General features: G+C 36.3%; 1 protein-coding gene across 2 annotated transcripts in view; it reads left to right on the top strand.

Annotated features, from left to right (window-relative positions):
- The window catches only part of LOC309490287 (solute carrier family 45 member 3), a 30,774-nt gene extending 17,122 nt beyond the window's left edge, over positions 1-13,652 (top strand). The window contains exons 2-6 of one of the 2 annotated variants that reach the window (XR_014202660.1): positions 2,446-2,789; positions 7,486-8,313; positions 10,734-10,999; positions 11,470-12,467; positions 12,546-13,652. Coding sequence is in view for 1 of the 2 variants with exons in the window: in XM_082159372.1 (XP_082015498.1) it covers positions 2,642-2,789; positions 7,486-8,313; positions 10,734-10,999; positions 11,470-11,880 (1,653 nt within the window). In the remaining variant the exon portion in view is untranslated. Of the gene's footprint in view, positions 1-2,445; positions 2,790-7,485; positions 8,314-10,733; positions 11,000-11,469 lie in introns of both variants that reach the window. The other variant, XM_082159372.1, reaches the window with a different exon arrangement.
- Positions 13,653-14,518: the final 866 nt, after the last annotated feature.

The following is a 14,518-nucleotide window of genomic DNA, read 5'->3' as shown; positions in this document are numbered from 1 at the left end:
AATATAAAAAAGCAATATATATATATTTTTAGAATATGTAAATATTATTTAAATATAATAAATATATATATACTTTTATATGTACTTATATTTTTATTTAGTGCTATCTTTATTATTGATTGTGTATCAGTAACTGTTTTGTATGATGGAAGCCCATTTCTGCCTAATCATGTTTTGGGAAATCATGTAAAAGCCATATAATTATTACTTCTAAGTCAAAAGTATGGCATACTAAGTTATAATTATGACGTAAAAGGTCAAATTTATGACATAAGTCAACATCGACAAAAAGTCAAAATATGACATAAAAAGTCAACATTGACAAATTCATAATTATGAAATAAGTCATAATTGATAGAAGTCAAAATTATACAAAGTAATGACAAAAAGTCATAATTATGACTTTTTATATATCACTTAGTATTTCATAATTATGATTTACCATGACTGAACAGAAGTATAGTAACTTTCCAATAACGTATTGTCTATTATTACGTATTTTCACATAAATTGCATTTTGAATGAAAATACATTTTGACACTCCTATGTTTGGAAATGAGCAAATCTCAAGCTATAGATTAGTTTGCTGAGTATTTAAATCAGTTTTCTGAGTATTTATATTTGTTTGCTGAGTATTTAGTTGGATAGATTTTTACCTGAATCCATGTGTCACGGCATGGATACCACTGTGAATTTACATTTACATTTACATTTAGTCATTTAGCAGACGCTTTTATCCAAAGCGACTTACAGATTAGGACTAAATTAAGCGAGTCATCATGAAGAGGCAAGAACAACGCAAGTAGTGCTCAAAAAACAAAGTTCAGGCATTATTCAGAGTAGCATAGACCCGACAAGTGAGGTTTTAGAGGGAAGGGGAAGGAATTATTATTGTTTTTTTTTTATAAGGTTAAGGTAATTTGTTTTCTGTTATTACAAATTTAGGTTAATTACTTGTAAACTTCAGTTCAGACTCCTAGACTTGAATATTCAAGTCAACAACCATCACAGTGTGTCTCACTGGAATGTTCCAGAATAAGCATGAGTGACCTGCTGAAGAAAACAAACCCTGATATTAGTCATAAAAAATTCATAATTGCACAATCTCCCCCGGTGAACGAAAAGCAGCCACAGAGTAACGCTGTCAATGCTCGGTTCTCCACTGGAAGCAGTAAAAATCTGACTCATTAATGTTGCTTTTCATGAACAAAGGCTGCTAATTAGAGGTGGCAACTGCATTGAGGAGGCCCGGTCGAATCAGCCCTGAGTGAACGAGCTAATGACAGAGAGCGTAGGGAAGGCGGGCCTCAGACAGGGTGACCTTAGTGTGGCCTGCGGGTGAAGAATGGGGAGAAAAACCTCCGCAGGAATGTGTTTCATACTGTCCATCACACAAAGGCATCATGCACACCTTTTGTTTTCGTTTAAAAGATGCTAAAAATTCAGTAATATTGTCGATTTGATGACACTGACTATTGGATGAGAACAAAATGTGAACTGAATTGAGCTTAATTATGACACTATTGTCTTCTGTAGAGCTGCTTATAGCTGAAATTTAACTTTTCATAATTGATGATATTTACACAGTTATTGAACTGAACTGAATCAACAATGAACTGACTTGCGCTGAATAACGACAATAGAGCTGCTAATAGCAGAACTGAACATGTTTCATAATTGAACTTTACACAGTTATTGAACTGAACTGAATCAACATTGAAATTACTTTCGCCGAATAACGAATCTTCTGTAGAGTTGCTTATAGCAGAATTGAAATTATTTCATAATTGTGACCCTGGATCACAAAACCAGTCACAAGTAGCATGGGTATATTTGTGGCAATAGCCAACAGAACATTGTATGGGGCAAAATGATCGATTTTACTTTTATGCCAAAAATCATTAGGAATAGGATATTAAGTAAAGATCACTTTCCATGAAGACATTTTGTAAATTTCCTACCGTAAATATATAAAACATTTATATTTGTGATTGAATGCAGCACAATCGGGAACATAAATGGACAACTTTAAAGACGATTTTCTCAATGTTTCGATTTTTTCGATTCCAGATTTTCAAATAGTTGTATTTCGGCCAAATATTCTCCTATCCTAACAAACCATACATCAATGGAAAGCTTATTTATTCAGCTTTCATATGATGTATAAATCTCAATTTCATTAAAATTGACCCATGTGACTGGTTTTGTGGTCCAGGGTCACAATTGAACTTTACATAGTTATTGAACTGAACGGAATCAACAATGAAATGACTTGCGCTGAACTCTATTGTCTTCTGTAGAGTTGCTTATAGCAGAATTTGAATTTGTCTCATATTTTATGAAGTTTGCGTCATTTATTCTGTTTATTATTGTGACGCTGCTTTAATACAATCTGTATTTTAGGAAGTGATATATAAATAAAGGTGACTTCACTCTTTCTTTCAGATCAAGAATGCTGAAGACACGATGGATCCGCTAGTTCATCTGAGCCCGTTGAGAGTCCGCATCTCTGCGCTCCCGCACCCCACGTGCCCACCTCGTCCCTGGGCACCCAACCCTGCGCCGTTCTCCTTCTCCAGCAAGCTTCAGTAGACTTTTCACACCGACACACGGGAGAAAGGTAAACCCTTCCTGTGTAAATATGACTGGATGGAGGTCTCAGTGGCGTCTGGTCCTACTGAACTCGCTGACATGTGGCCTGGAGATCTGCGTGGCAGCTGGGATCACCTACGTGCCGCCTCTGCTGCTGGAAGCTGGCGTGGAGGAACAGTATATGACGATGGTTTTAGGTAAGGCTTCATCTTAACTGTGGAATGTCAATCCAATGTTTAAACCAAGGGCTGCGCTGTAAATAGCAAGTCAAGGTTGTTTCCCCATTAAGGAGTTGATCCTATAATGGGGGTCATTATCATCATAATTACTGGCTAAGTCACTCGCTGCCCCATCCAGGTGGTAATCAGGTGCTAATTGGAAGGCACCGGGCTGCAGGAAGAGGCCCAGAGGCTCCAGGGGTCAGCAGCTGTATGGAAGCTTGTATAGTTTTACTGCATCCTGTTAAAATTCTGTAGGACTTTCCTCTGGACTTTCAGCAGATAATATAGTCATCATGGGCTGCCTCAGTCAGTCAGTCAGTCAGTCAGTCGAGTTATTTAAATGCGCACATTTTCCATTTCTCCAAATTTTTTGGGGGGGTCTTGAGATGCATTTAAAAAAATGTCACTTTGGTAATCGATTGGAACCTTTAAAAAACAGGTAGATGAAGCTCTACTCTTCAGTGGCCTTTATTTAATTTTTTGAGCCATGCTTTTTTCATAAAAAAAATAAAATAAATAATAATATTTATATATATATATATATATATATATATATATATATATATATATATATATATTATTAGTTTAAATCTTTATACACTACTGTTCAAAAGTTTGGGTCAGTAAATATTTTTTATATAAGAAATTGCTACTCTTATTCAGCAAGGATGCATTAAATAGATCAAATGTGACTAAATACTTTATTCTGTGTATATACAGATTTTTTTCTCTTTTTGAAAGAAATTAATACTTTTATTATCAAGGACGCATTAATTGGTCAAAAGTGAGAGTAAAGACATTTATAATGTTATAAAAGATATACATTTCAAATAAATGCTGTTCTTTTGAACTTTCTATTCATTCAAAAAATCCTGAAAAAAATATTAGTTTCCAAAAATATTAAGAAAATCAGCATATTAGAATGATTTCTGAAGGATCATGTGACACTGAAGACTGCACCTGCCACCAAAGGATTACATTACATTTCACAATAAATTAAACTAGATAACTGTTATCTAAACCTTTAATTAAATTAGATAACTGTTATATTCATTTGTAATAATATTTCATAATATTACAGATTTTACTGTATTTTTGATCAAATAAATGCAGCCTTGATGAGTTTAAGAGATGTCTTTAGAAAACAATAAAAAAAATGTGAACAGTATTGTATGTAATATATTAATTACAAATTTTTTTTAATCTATTTTTTTATATATAATTTTTTTAGATGGCTTTTATGTACTACTAGGCCACGGCCCGGAGCTATTTAATTTGTGTCAAGAGAATCATGTGTTTTTGTCTACTAGAGACAGTGTCCAAGAGAAATCTGTTTTAATTCAGCGAGGTCCGTGATTTGTTTTTGTTCTTTTTGTCCAAGACCAACTCTAAATATTTGGCCTCTGTGTTTGAGATTTTTCAACGTGCCGTATGCATTACAGATGCATTATTTTGTGCCCACAAATGGCTTCCACATGGCTTTTGCTGTAAATGAATCTCTCTCCAAGACTATTAGCCTTGCAACCAAAACAGAAGGAAAGCAGTTCACAAACGTGCATGTGGTCACTTCACACCAGACGGACTGAAGATATTTGGTGTGTTAATACATACTCCACACCGCTCTCTTTGTCAACAGCTGCAGTGGAAAGCAAAGAAAGATCCTTTGTGCTCATTTCCATTCACAAGCTTTATAAACTCATAATGTCGTTGCCATTAAGTGCTTTCAAAACCACCAAAAGCCCATTGCTGTTCATTTGGAGAGATTTCATGTGTGGTTGGATGTGATTCCAGAGGTTTTGCTGAACTGTTTCTTAACGGAGTGGGTTTTGGAAGCATTTTATTAATTTTCCTGTTATGATGACCCGAGAAATACATGCCTTAGTCTGAGCTTTTTGGACCAGTTTGATGGTCATGTGTTCAGTTGTGTTGAGACCTCTTTTTGAACTAACAGTGCATTAAAGGTGTACATTTTTCTCTTGAAATTAAACCCATGACCTTGCTGTTGTTAAAGCCATGCTTTTCCATTTGAGCTACAGGAACAATTAGAATGACTATAATGAATTGCACTGTGTAGTCGGCTATATAAAAGAGTAACATGATTAATTGTCTCAAACTGTCGCGAACAGCACAAAGGCACCTTTAAAAGGAATCCCACTCGCCCTTCACTTTGGGAAAAACAGCATGTGTTGACTTACAGGCGCTGTTGACCGACATTGTTAAATAAATCTTTTTATAGGCACTTTCCTTGGTTGTTCACTTCCATGGTTTCTCTTCGACAGTATTCCTCACATGGTTTGTCAATATCAAAAGTGGTTGCCTTAAAATAGTTTTAGGTGTAATATTCCTCACCTGCTTCCACTTTCCGGTTTAAATGGAAATGTTCTCTTGCGGAAATGTGACGTATGTGAGTTTCACTTTTTTGCAAACGTTATAATTACTCACCATGACTCACCATAAAATTACACTGCCATTCAAAAGTTTGAGGACGGTAAGATATAAAAAAAAAATATATAAAAAAAAATGAATTAATAGTTTTTTCCTCAAGAACACATTAAAATGATCAAATGTGACAGTAAATACATTTATAATGTTGAAATATTAAGCTGCACAATGCTTTTCAACATTGATAATAATAAGAAATGTTTCAAGAGCAGAAAATCAGCATATTAGAAAGATTTCTGAAGGACACTGAAGACTGGAGTAATGATGCTTGTTGACAAATTCAGCTTTGCATCACATGAATAAATTACATTTATATTAAAATAGAAACAGGTCAATGCATTTGTGATAACATTTCACAATATTACTGTTTTTACTGTATTTTTTATCAAATAAATGCAGCCTTGGTGAGCATAGACTTTCAAAAATATTAAGGACCCCAAACTTTTGAACACTAGTGTATATAAGAACTTTAAAGTAGACTTTTAAAAAGTCCAGTTGAATTTATTGTTTCAGGCATTTTGATGTCTGTACACTTTACACGTATGTTAACATACACATCATAAAATATACAAAACACCATACAGACTATAACAATAACAAAAATAGTAAGAAACAAAATTAATTAGGCATAAATAAGGGATAACCAAATGCAAACCCTCATGCAAAGACTTCTGGGAATGTCCTTTTAGTTTTTTCATGCATTATTCAAGTATGTGTTTTGTAAATTATAAGGTCATTTGAACTTAATTCATTCTTAATTTTAATTTACAGTAATCATTTTATTTAATAATGCATTGTCCTGTTAAATGTAATATAATTTGTCAATTAGTTCATAGGTTTTTACAGCATTTTTACATTGCTTTATCATTAAACTAGCTAACATTTTTACAGTGTGCAGTGTGTAAATGGACTCTTAACTTTTAATTGCATTTTGAGCATGTTCAGGACATCTTTCCACTACGCACTTGAATAAAAATAGCTCCGCGAGATCTAGACATGAATCAAAATGTGAATCTGTGCCAAACCAGTGGACTGAGTCATCTTCTTTAATTAGAAAAGCTGTGGAGACGAGGAAGCTGGGCCAGAGATTGGTCACCTTAAACTACAGGCAGCATTACAGCAGGCTTAAGACCAAGCCAAGAGATGAAGGAATGGAGGTCACAGCTGTGATTCTCCCGTGACTATTTCTCTTTTAGTTGAAGGCGAGAATCTACAGGCAAATCCTTTTTTTCATGCACTGGTCAATTGTGAGATTTTGGGCTATTTGGCTTTTCATAATGTTTTTTTTTTTTTTTTTTTTTGGTTTCAAAAAAAGGTTGTTGTTGGTTTTTTTTTTTTATGTGAAGAACTTTTAAAAAATCTAAATTTTCCACTATAAAGAACCTTTTATGCATTGAAATGTTCCATGGATGTTAAATGTTCTTAATGGAACAATCAATGCCAATTAAGAACCTTTATTTTTAAGAGTGTAATGGAAAGAATAGGCACAAATTGACTTTAAAGTTTTTTTTTATTCTACTTCATCTATTTTGCATCTGTAGATTTCAATTACAGTACATATCTTTAAAAGCCATTTCTCAAAAAGGAGTTGTTTTTCTCATGTACAGAGCCAGAAATCTCCAACTCAGTAGCACTTACACCAAACTTGTACAGTTGTATTCCTATGTACATTCTGAAGGTTTTACATCGGGGGTTGTTCATATATAATTCCGGTACTTTTTATTCCTAAAAACATGGTGAAAATGTATTTGGTTTTGAACCTGGTTTTATCCAATGTTCTGATTTCTGTCCTGGAAATGTTTGCAAATGAGTGCATATTTAATTAGATAATGCCAAGGTTGCATATTTAAACAACATTTCATGAACTTGTAATAACTTCAGATGCAAAAGCCTCTAAGTGCCATCTGAAATTTTCTTCTAAAATTATAATTTTTATCAAGCTTGTATGTTTATGTTCAGTTATTTTACTTTAATGGCAATGAACATAACCTATTAATTGTCATTAAAGTGAAATTACTGAACCTAAATATACGAGCTTGATAAAAATGCTCATTTTAGAAGAAAATTTCAGATGGCACTTAGAGGCTTTTGCATCTGAACTCTTCATATATAGCCATTATAAATATATATAATCAATCAACTAGGGAAGTATGGTGATATCTGTTAGTTAATGTTTTACAATATTCACCTGGTGTGTTTTGCCTTAATATTAATATTACATTTTTCTTAGGTATTGGACCTGTTCTGGGACTTCTCTTCATCCCCCTGATTGGCTCAGCCAGCGATCACTGCAACAGTAGCTACGGCCGGCGTCGACCCTTCATATGGCTGCTGTCGTTGGGAGTTCTCATAGCCCTTTTGATCATACCACATGCTGACGTGTTGGCCGCCAACCTGAGCTGGGGCAGCACCCGCCGCAACCAGGCTCTCCAGGTGGGCCTGCTCATCCTAGGCGTGGGCCTTTTAGACTTCTGCGGGCAGGTGTGCTTTACACCACTGGAGGCGTTACTCTCAGACCTCTACCGCGAAGAGGACGACTGCGGACAGGCTTTCGCCATGTTCTCCTTTATGGTTAGCCTTGGAGGTTGCGTGGGCTACCTGCTACCCGCCCTGGACTGGAGCGGTGGGCTCCTGTCCTTCTACCTGGGAGGTCAGGCTGAGTGCTTGTTCTCCCTCCTCATCCTCATCTTCGTGGTCAGCGTGTTAGTCACCATGAAAGTATCAGAGGAACCCTCGTCCACCATAGAACCGGGACCGTCCGAGCCTGGGCGGTGTTTTCCACGCTCGTGCTGCTATCTGTTTCAGTGTAAGCTACGGGTTCTAAAATCTGGCCCGCTCATGTGCCTGCTGAGGACTTGCTGGTCCATGACACCGGTCATTTATCGCAGCTACTGCCACGTGCCACGCGTCATGCGACAGCTGTGTTTGGCGCAGCTCTGCAGCTGGATGGGTGTCATGTCCTTCATGCTCTTCTACACAGATTTCGTCGGCGAGGGACTGTACCAAGGAGTTCCCAGCGCTGCTCCGGGAACCGCTCTCCGGCAACGCTATGATGAAGGCGAGTAAGACTTAGTCAACATAAAATCTAAATCGAACCTATTTACTTTCTTAAGGCACATTTCTGGTCTTTATTGTAAGCGATTAATTACAGTGATTCATCTTTTTCCACTAATGTCGTTTAGCTAGGCTATTGTTCTAGTTTTTCAAAATTGCATTGTTGAGAGAAAATGACATTAAGAAATAATGTATATAGCCTACCGTCAAAGCTGCAGTTCGTAGCTTTTTTGGGTTAAAAATGATCCAAAATAAATCTGTACACATAAAGAAGGAGTCTCGGCTAGTAGGCTATATTGCGTGTGAGGATGTTGGAGGTGGAGATTTATAGCCTTTTCTCGCAGCACTTGATATAATTAAACTTATCAATTCGATGGCGGATCCAGAAAGGTTAAAACGGCAATCACCAGGAGATTCACCCGCTGTAAAATGCAAAAGACTTCGGACTTCGGAGAAAAAAAGAGACTTCAACCGGGCCATGCGAAAACAAGGATAAATATCGGAAGGGCATTAAATGTAGTCACGCAATGCTGATGTTGTTAACATGAACAATTTGAGAACAAAGTATAATTTGCACGGTTTGACGTGATATGATAAGTGATCGTTAGATTTAATCAGCATGATTTACTGCAATGCTTTTTTCCCTTAGTTGGTCAGAACAAAAGTGGATGTTACTTACTTGTTCAGACGACATTTTCCGGTGAAAATTCTTATGTCGGTCATACTTCCAAAATGTAGAATCTGTGATTGCGAATGACAGTGTCCACACCGGCGCGGTGACTGACAGCCACATTCTCCTCAAAACATTGTATTCATCCGCGCTGTGCCGTGCCGAGGCACAACGCACGTAAAGTTTATAATTCCGCGAATAACTGCAATTGCAGATTTCGAACAGAGATGGCGACAAAGAGGAAAAACTGCGGACTGCAGCTTTAAATAAAATTAAACGTTTACAAACATTATAAACACTATAAACATGTTTCAGATGGTAAAAAATTACTTTTTGTCATAATGTTGCATTTTAAGCAGTTCATTACTTGATTCCCCAAGAGATTGATTAATGATATTTATTTCAGATTGCTCTGTGACTCATGTGTGCCATACATTCCTACTCAAGAGGCGTTTCTGTTCATGTTAAGGGACATTAAATAATAATGCATAATAATGAACAGACCATCAACTCATTTCACTGTCTGTCTATGGCCAAAAGGCTTTTTTTTCCTAAGGAATCATTTTCACTGTCCATGAACTTGTTTTCCTGGTATTGGTGGTCTTTAATTTCCGTCTTCTAGTCAGATCGTCTGTCTCTAGACTGTGAACTTGTGTTCACCTCCACATGTGGCCTCCGTCAGCTTTGTGCTTAAGTTTCCAGCAATGTTCATAAACACGAATGCATGTCCTTAGCTAGTCAACAACGGGCTTACAAAATCTACACCCATCTGGATGCCTCCCACTGAGCTTTGACACCAGCTGAACGCTCCTTTAGCAAAACATTTTGACAGATGTGGTCAAGATCAGTGTGCAAACAAATGAAGTCTGTCAGTGCAGTCGACCGCAAACTGTGTAACTGCACCATGCAACGAAAAATGTTTGAGATACTTGTTCAGTGAACATCTCGGCACCTCTGCAATTGTGTTTAAATGATGAATTCCTACTGTGAGGAAAGTTCCTGGCTTGTTTGAAGTACAACTCCAAAGCCTGCAAACACATGCCTTAGTCAACATCACTCGCAGCAGGACGTATTCAAAAGAAGCATTCTCCATTATGCTCAAATGGTCAAAGCAAACCAAACCGTTTGAAATGACCTCATCTGTCAAATCCGCAAGGGCTGGGGAATGTTGTTTACCTGGACATGCAGTTGTTGAAAATTATGGTGCACACACTGAATTTATAGTATAATAAAGGTCAGTTAACAATATATGTAAGGATTAATGATACACACTAACATTATTTTATAATTTACAATGATTACATAATTTTTTTGCACGCACACACTACACTTTCAGTAGTTTGGGGTCATTACATTTTTTCCTAAAAGGTTTTTGAAAGTAGTCTCTTAAGCTCACCAAGGCTGCATTTATTTTCTTACTGCAAAAATGCAGTAAGAACAAAGTAAAATTGTGAAATATTATTACAATTTAAAATAATATATTTCTGTGATGGCAAAGCTGAAGTTTCAGCATCATTAATCCAGTCTTCAGTGTCACATGATCCTTCAGAAATCATTCTATAATATGCTGATTTGGTGAACAAATAACAGTTCAAGCATATTTAAGCGGCATTGTAAAAAAAAAATTTGATTTTTGTACAATACTGCGATTCACCAGTTAGAATCAAGTGCTGATTCTGAATCAATACTTTATTTGAATCTAAATCAGAATTAAGTAGTTTCTATTGTGAAATTCTCTAATGTCACCCCTACAGGTATCCGTATGGGCAGCCTGGGCCTGTTCCTGCAGTGCGCTACCTCAACCTTCTTCTCGCTGGCCATGAGCAGGCTGGTGCGCCTCTTCGGGTCCAGGACGGTCTATCTGAGCAGCATGGTGTGTTTCACCCTCTCTGCTCTGGTCATCTGCTTGTCCAAGAGTGTGCTGTTGGTCACAGCTATGTCGGCCCTCACTGGCTTTGCCTATGCAACGCTGCAGACACTGCCTTACACGCTCACCTGCCACTACCATAAAGAGAAAGAGGTAGGCATTAAAGGCTTTCTTTTTTATATATATATATATATATATATATATATATATATATATATATATATATATATATATATATATATATATTCTCTCTTAGCTTGTATAGAAAATACATATTCTGTATAAATAGAGTCAAAATATTTTTGTAAGTAGTTTTACAATATATATATTTTTATATTTTTAGAAAGGTCAGTTAAAATCCAGCTTGCAATAATTACTGATATAATATTTTAAAATCCATGTCAATTATAAAAACAGTACAAATATATTGTAAAATTTCTTACAAAAACACTGTGAGCGCATATACATACATATACACACACAGTACATAATAGGTCTGTAAGACATTTTCCTTTTCATTTATTGTCATCCTTGTATGGTGCCTATAAAATTACAAGAAGCCCTCAAATAAAAGCTAGATATATTTGTCATATATGTGATGTCTCACTTGCTTCTCATCGCAGGTGTACATGCAAAACAGCAAAACCAAAAAAACGCACACAAATGGATTTACCATCACAAGGGATTCTGTTTGTCTGACACTAGACAATGGCCCTGGAGATCTCAACCACAAGAGTGACGTTTCCAACGGGCATGCTCCTTACAATAGAGAGAAACCAGAGTATTACCCACCTCTGCACAATCAGAATGGTCTGGAATCAGAGGATTTTGAGAAACGTGGAGTGGGACTAGACTTTGCCATTCTGGACAGCACCTTCCTTCTGTCTCAGGTCTTCCCTACCCTCTTCATGGGCATGATCGTCCAGTTCACAGAGTCCGTCACCGCGTATATCGCCTCCTCTGCCATATTTGGTGCAATTGGCATCTATTTTGCCACCCACATCATCTTTGACCAAAATGACCTCAGAAGCTGAAGAAGCAGTAATCATGTGAGTCATTTCAGTCGACCTTGTACCAAGCATCATCTTAAATGTTACTGACTAATCTACGGAGCCCCTAAAGGGACAGGGTGATTGGAGCAAAGCTTAGCATTCTCACAAACACACATTTGCATTTGGGTTTGTTTGCTAAACATTTTCGTTCACTTACAAAACATTTGCGTTTTCTTGCAAAAGTATTGTATTCCCCCGAGAAACTTTGGGTTCACTCGCAAATTCATTGTGTTCCCCTGAGAAACTTTGCATTATAACGCAAAACATTTGTGTTCGCTCACAAAACATTTGCGTTCTCTCGCAAAAGTTTGTTTGCTCACAAAATGATTTTGTTCGCCCGAGAAGCTTTGCGTTCGCTCGCAAAACATTTGTGTCCGCTTGCTGAACGTTTCCGTTCACTAATAAAACATTTGCATTTTCTGGCAAAAGTATTGCGTTCCTCTTAGAAACTTTTGGTTCACTCGAAAACAGATTGTGTTCCCTTGAAAAACTTTGCATTATCTCGCAAAACATTTGTTTGCTCAAAATATTTGCGTTCTCTCGCAAAACATTTTCGTTCACTTGCAGAGGTTTGTGTTTGCTCACAAAATGATTGTTCGCCTGAGAAGCTTTGCGTTCGCTCGCAAAACATTTTCGTTCACTCGCAGAAGTTTGTTTGCGCACAAAATGATTTTGTTCGCCTGAGAAGCTTTGCGTTCGCTCGCAAAACATTTGTTTGCTTGCTAAACATTTTCGTTCAGTTACAAAACATTTGCGTTTTCTTGCAAAAGTATTGTGTTCCCCTTTGGGTTCGAAAAGAACACAAAGTTTCTCATGGGAACGCAACTCCTTTGAAAACACAAATGTTTTGCAAGATAATGCAAAGTTTCTCAGAGGAACACCATTCTTTCGCAAGAGAAATACAAAGTGTCTCTGGGGGAACGCAATACTTTTGTGAAAGGGACTTGTGGGAATGCAGTATTTTTGCTAGAGAACTAAAAAAACATTTCATGTCCTCTTAGGGCCTCCGTACCAGACCAACCTTAGATACGTTTTTGCTTTTTCTAATTCAAGTCCTTTGTATGTACTGACTGTTTGCTATGAGGATAAATTGTGCTTTTTCAGATCTCTATGGGACCAATGGACACATGGACTTGATGTAATTCCTATTGTGTTTTAAAGACTTTTTGTAAAGAACTATTTTATTGTATATATATTTTTATATTGATAATATATACATATATTTATATCCCTATGGGAATTTTTATGCAACCTGTTTTGGCGAGGTCTGTATTTATGTAGTATTCTAACCTTGTTTGACTTGTTTGTCGAACAAATGTGGCTTAATTTTTTTTTAACCTGAAATTTTGGTCAGTAACCAAGACTTACAATATATTCATGTATAAAATCTCAGTCTGGTGTTCAAAATGACAATCTGGGATACCTTTCTACAGGTGACTTTACACAGACCTAAGCTATTATGTGTTGCAAAGCATCATCAACTGTATTAAAATGACATTTCTATGGTGTGACTGAGTTACATAGGTTGCTTTTACAAAACTGTAACAGTTTCCTGTACTATTTAAGTTATTCATCTGTAGGTACACTCGCCGTTGGCCAGAGAGTGTGTATGTGGAGTCTTATTTGTGTGAGTGTAATGGGGTGTGACATTGTAAAAAGTGGTAAGATTCTCAGGATGGACGTGTCGTCCAGTTGAAAAATCATCTGTTCAATCACAGCACAATTAAATAATAAAAGAGGTACTGATATTTTAATTGTTGAGAATATGAATTTTTTTAAATTCTGTATTATTTCATTTTGGATGAACTATTTCTGTGGTGAATTCTCACATCTAATGCAGTAGGTTTACAACTTTTTTTTTCTGATCGACATGATCTTCATCAAACTAATTCCATGAACAATTTTGTTTACTGGTAGGTTTCAGATGAGCATCAGAAGAAATCATATCCAATCAGTTCCTGCGTACAATTTTTTTTTCTCGTTAAATACTGTCACATTACGGAAGTGAAATGGAGGGCAAATGCTGTTTCATGTTAACTTTAACATTTCCAAAATGTCTCTGAATTTTGAATCTTGCTTTCTCCCTCATTGGATTTTTTCCCCTCCAGAGTTGACTGGCTGACAAATCTATAACTAAATTCTGAACTTAAAAAAACAAAACTAAAAAACAAACAAACTACATCATACAACTTTAATTGCAAGTGTCTAGAAAGCCACCAAATTAAATATTTTTCATTTTAGAGAAAAAATTACGCACGCTCAATTTTTTTTCTATCTGTTCCTGAATGGGTAAATGGTGTTTGGTTAATTTTATATGTAAACCGAGGATAAAACCTTCCAATTAAAAATATGGTAAACACATTTTGAGGCTGTAAATTAGTGCAGTGTCATGTTATAAAGTGGATGCGGTTTCAGCACTCAAGTGACATGATGCTGCCTCCTCGTGCAACTACTTAACATTCTCTTTTGTTCCTTAAATTAGACTTCTGAAGTGTTTTGACAATTAATGCTGTAGATAAATGGGTCAGGATTTTGCATTGAAAAAACAAACTGCATTGAGCTTTATCATGGCATCCTTAGGGATTATTTCTGACTCAGTTTTAATTATGGATTATTCATT

The sequence above is a fragment of the Leuciscus leuciscus genome, assembly GCF_965113295.1.
Source record: "Leuciscus leuciscus genome assembly, chromosome: 25".
Lineage (NCBI taxonomy): Eukaryota > Metazoa > Chordata > Actinopteri > Cypriniformes > Leuciscidae > Leuciscus > Leuciscus leuciscus.
This window is presented reverse-complemented; position numbering and strand designations above follow the sequence as displayed.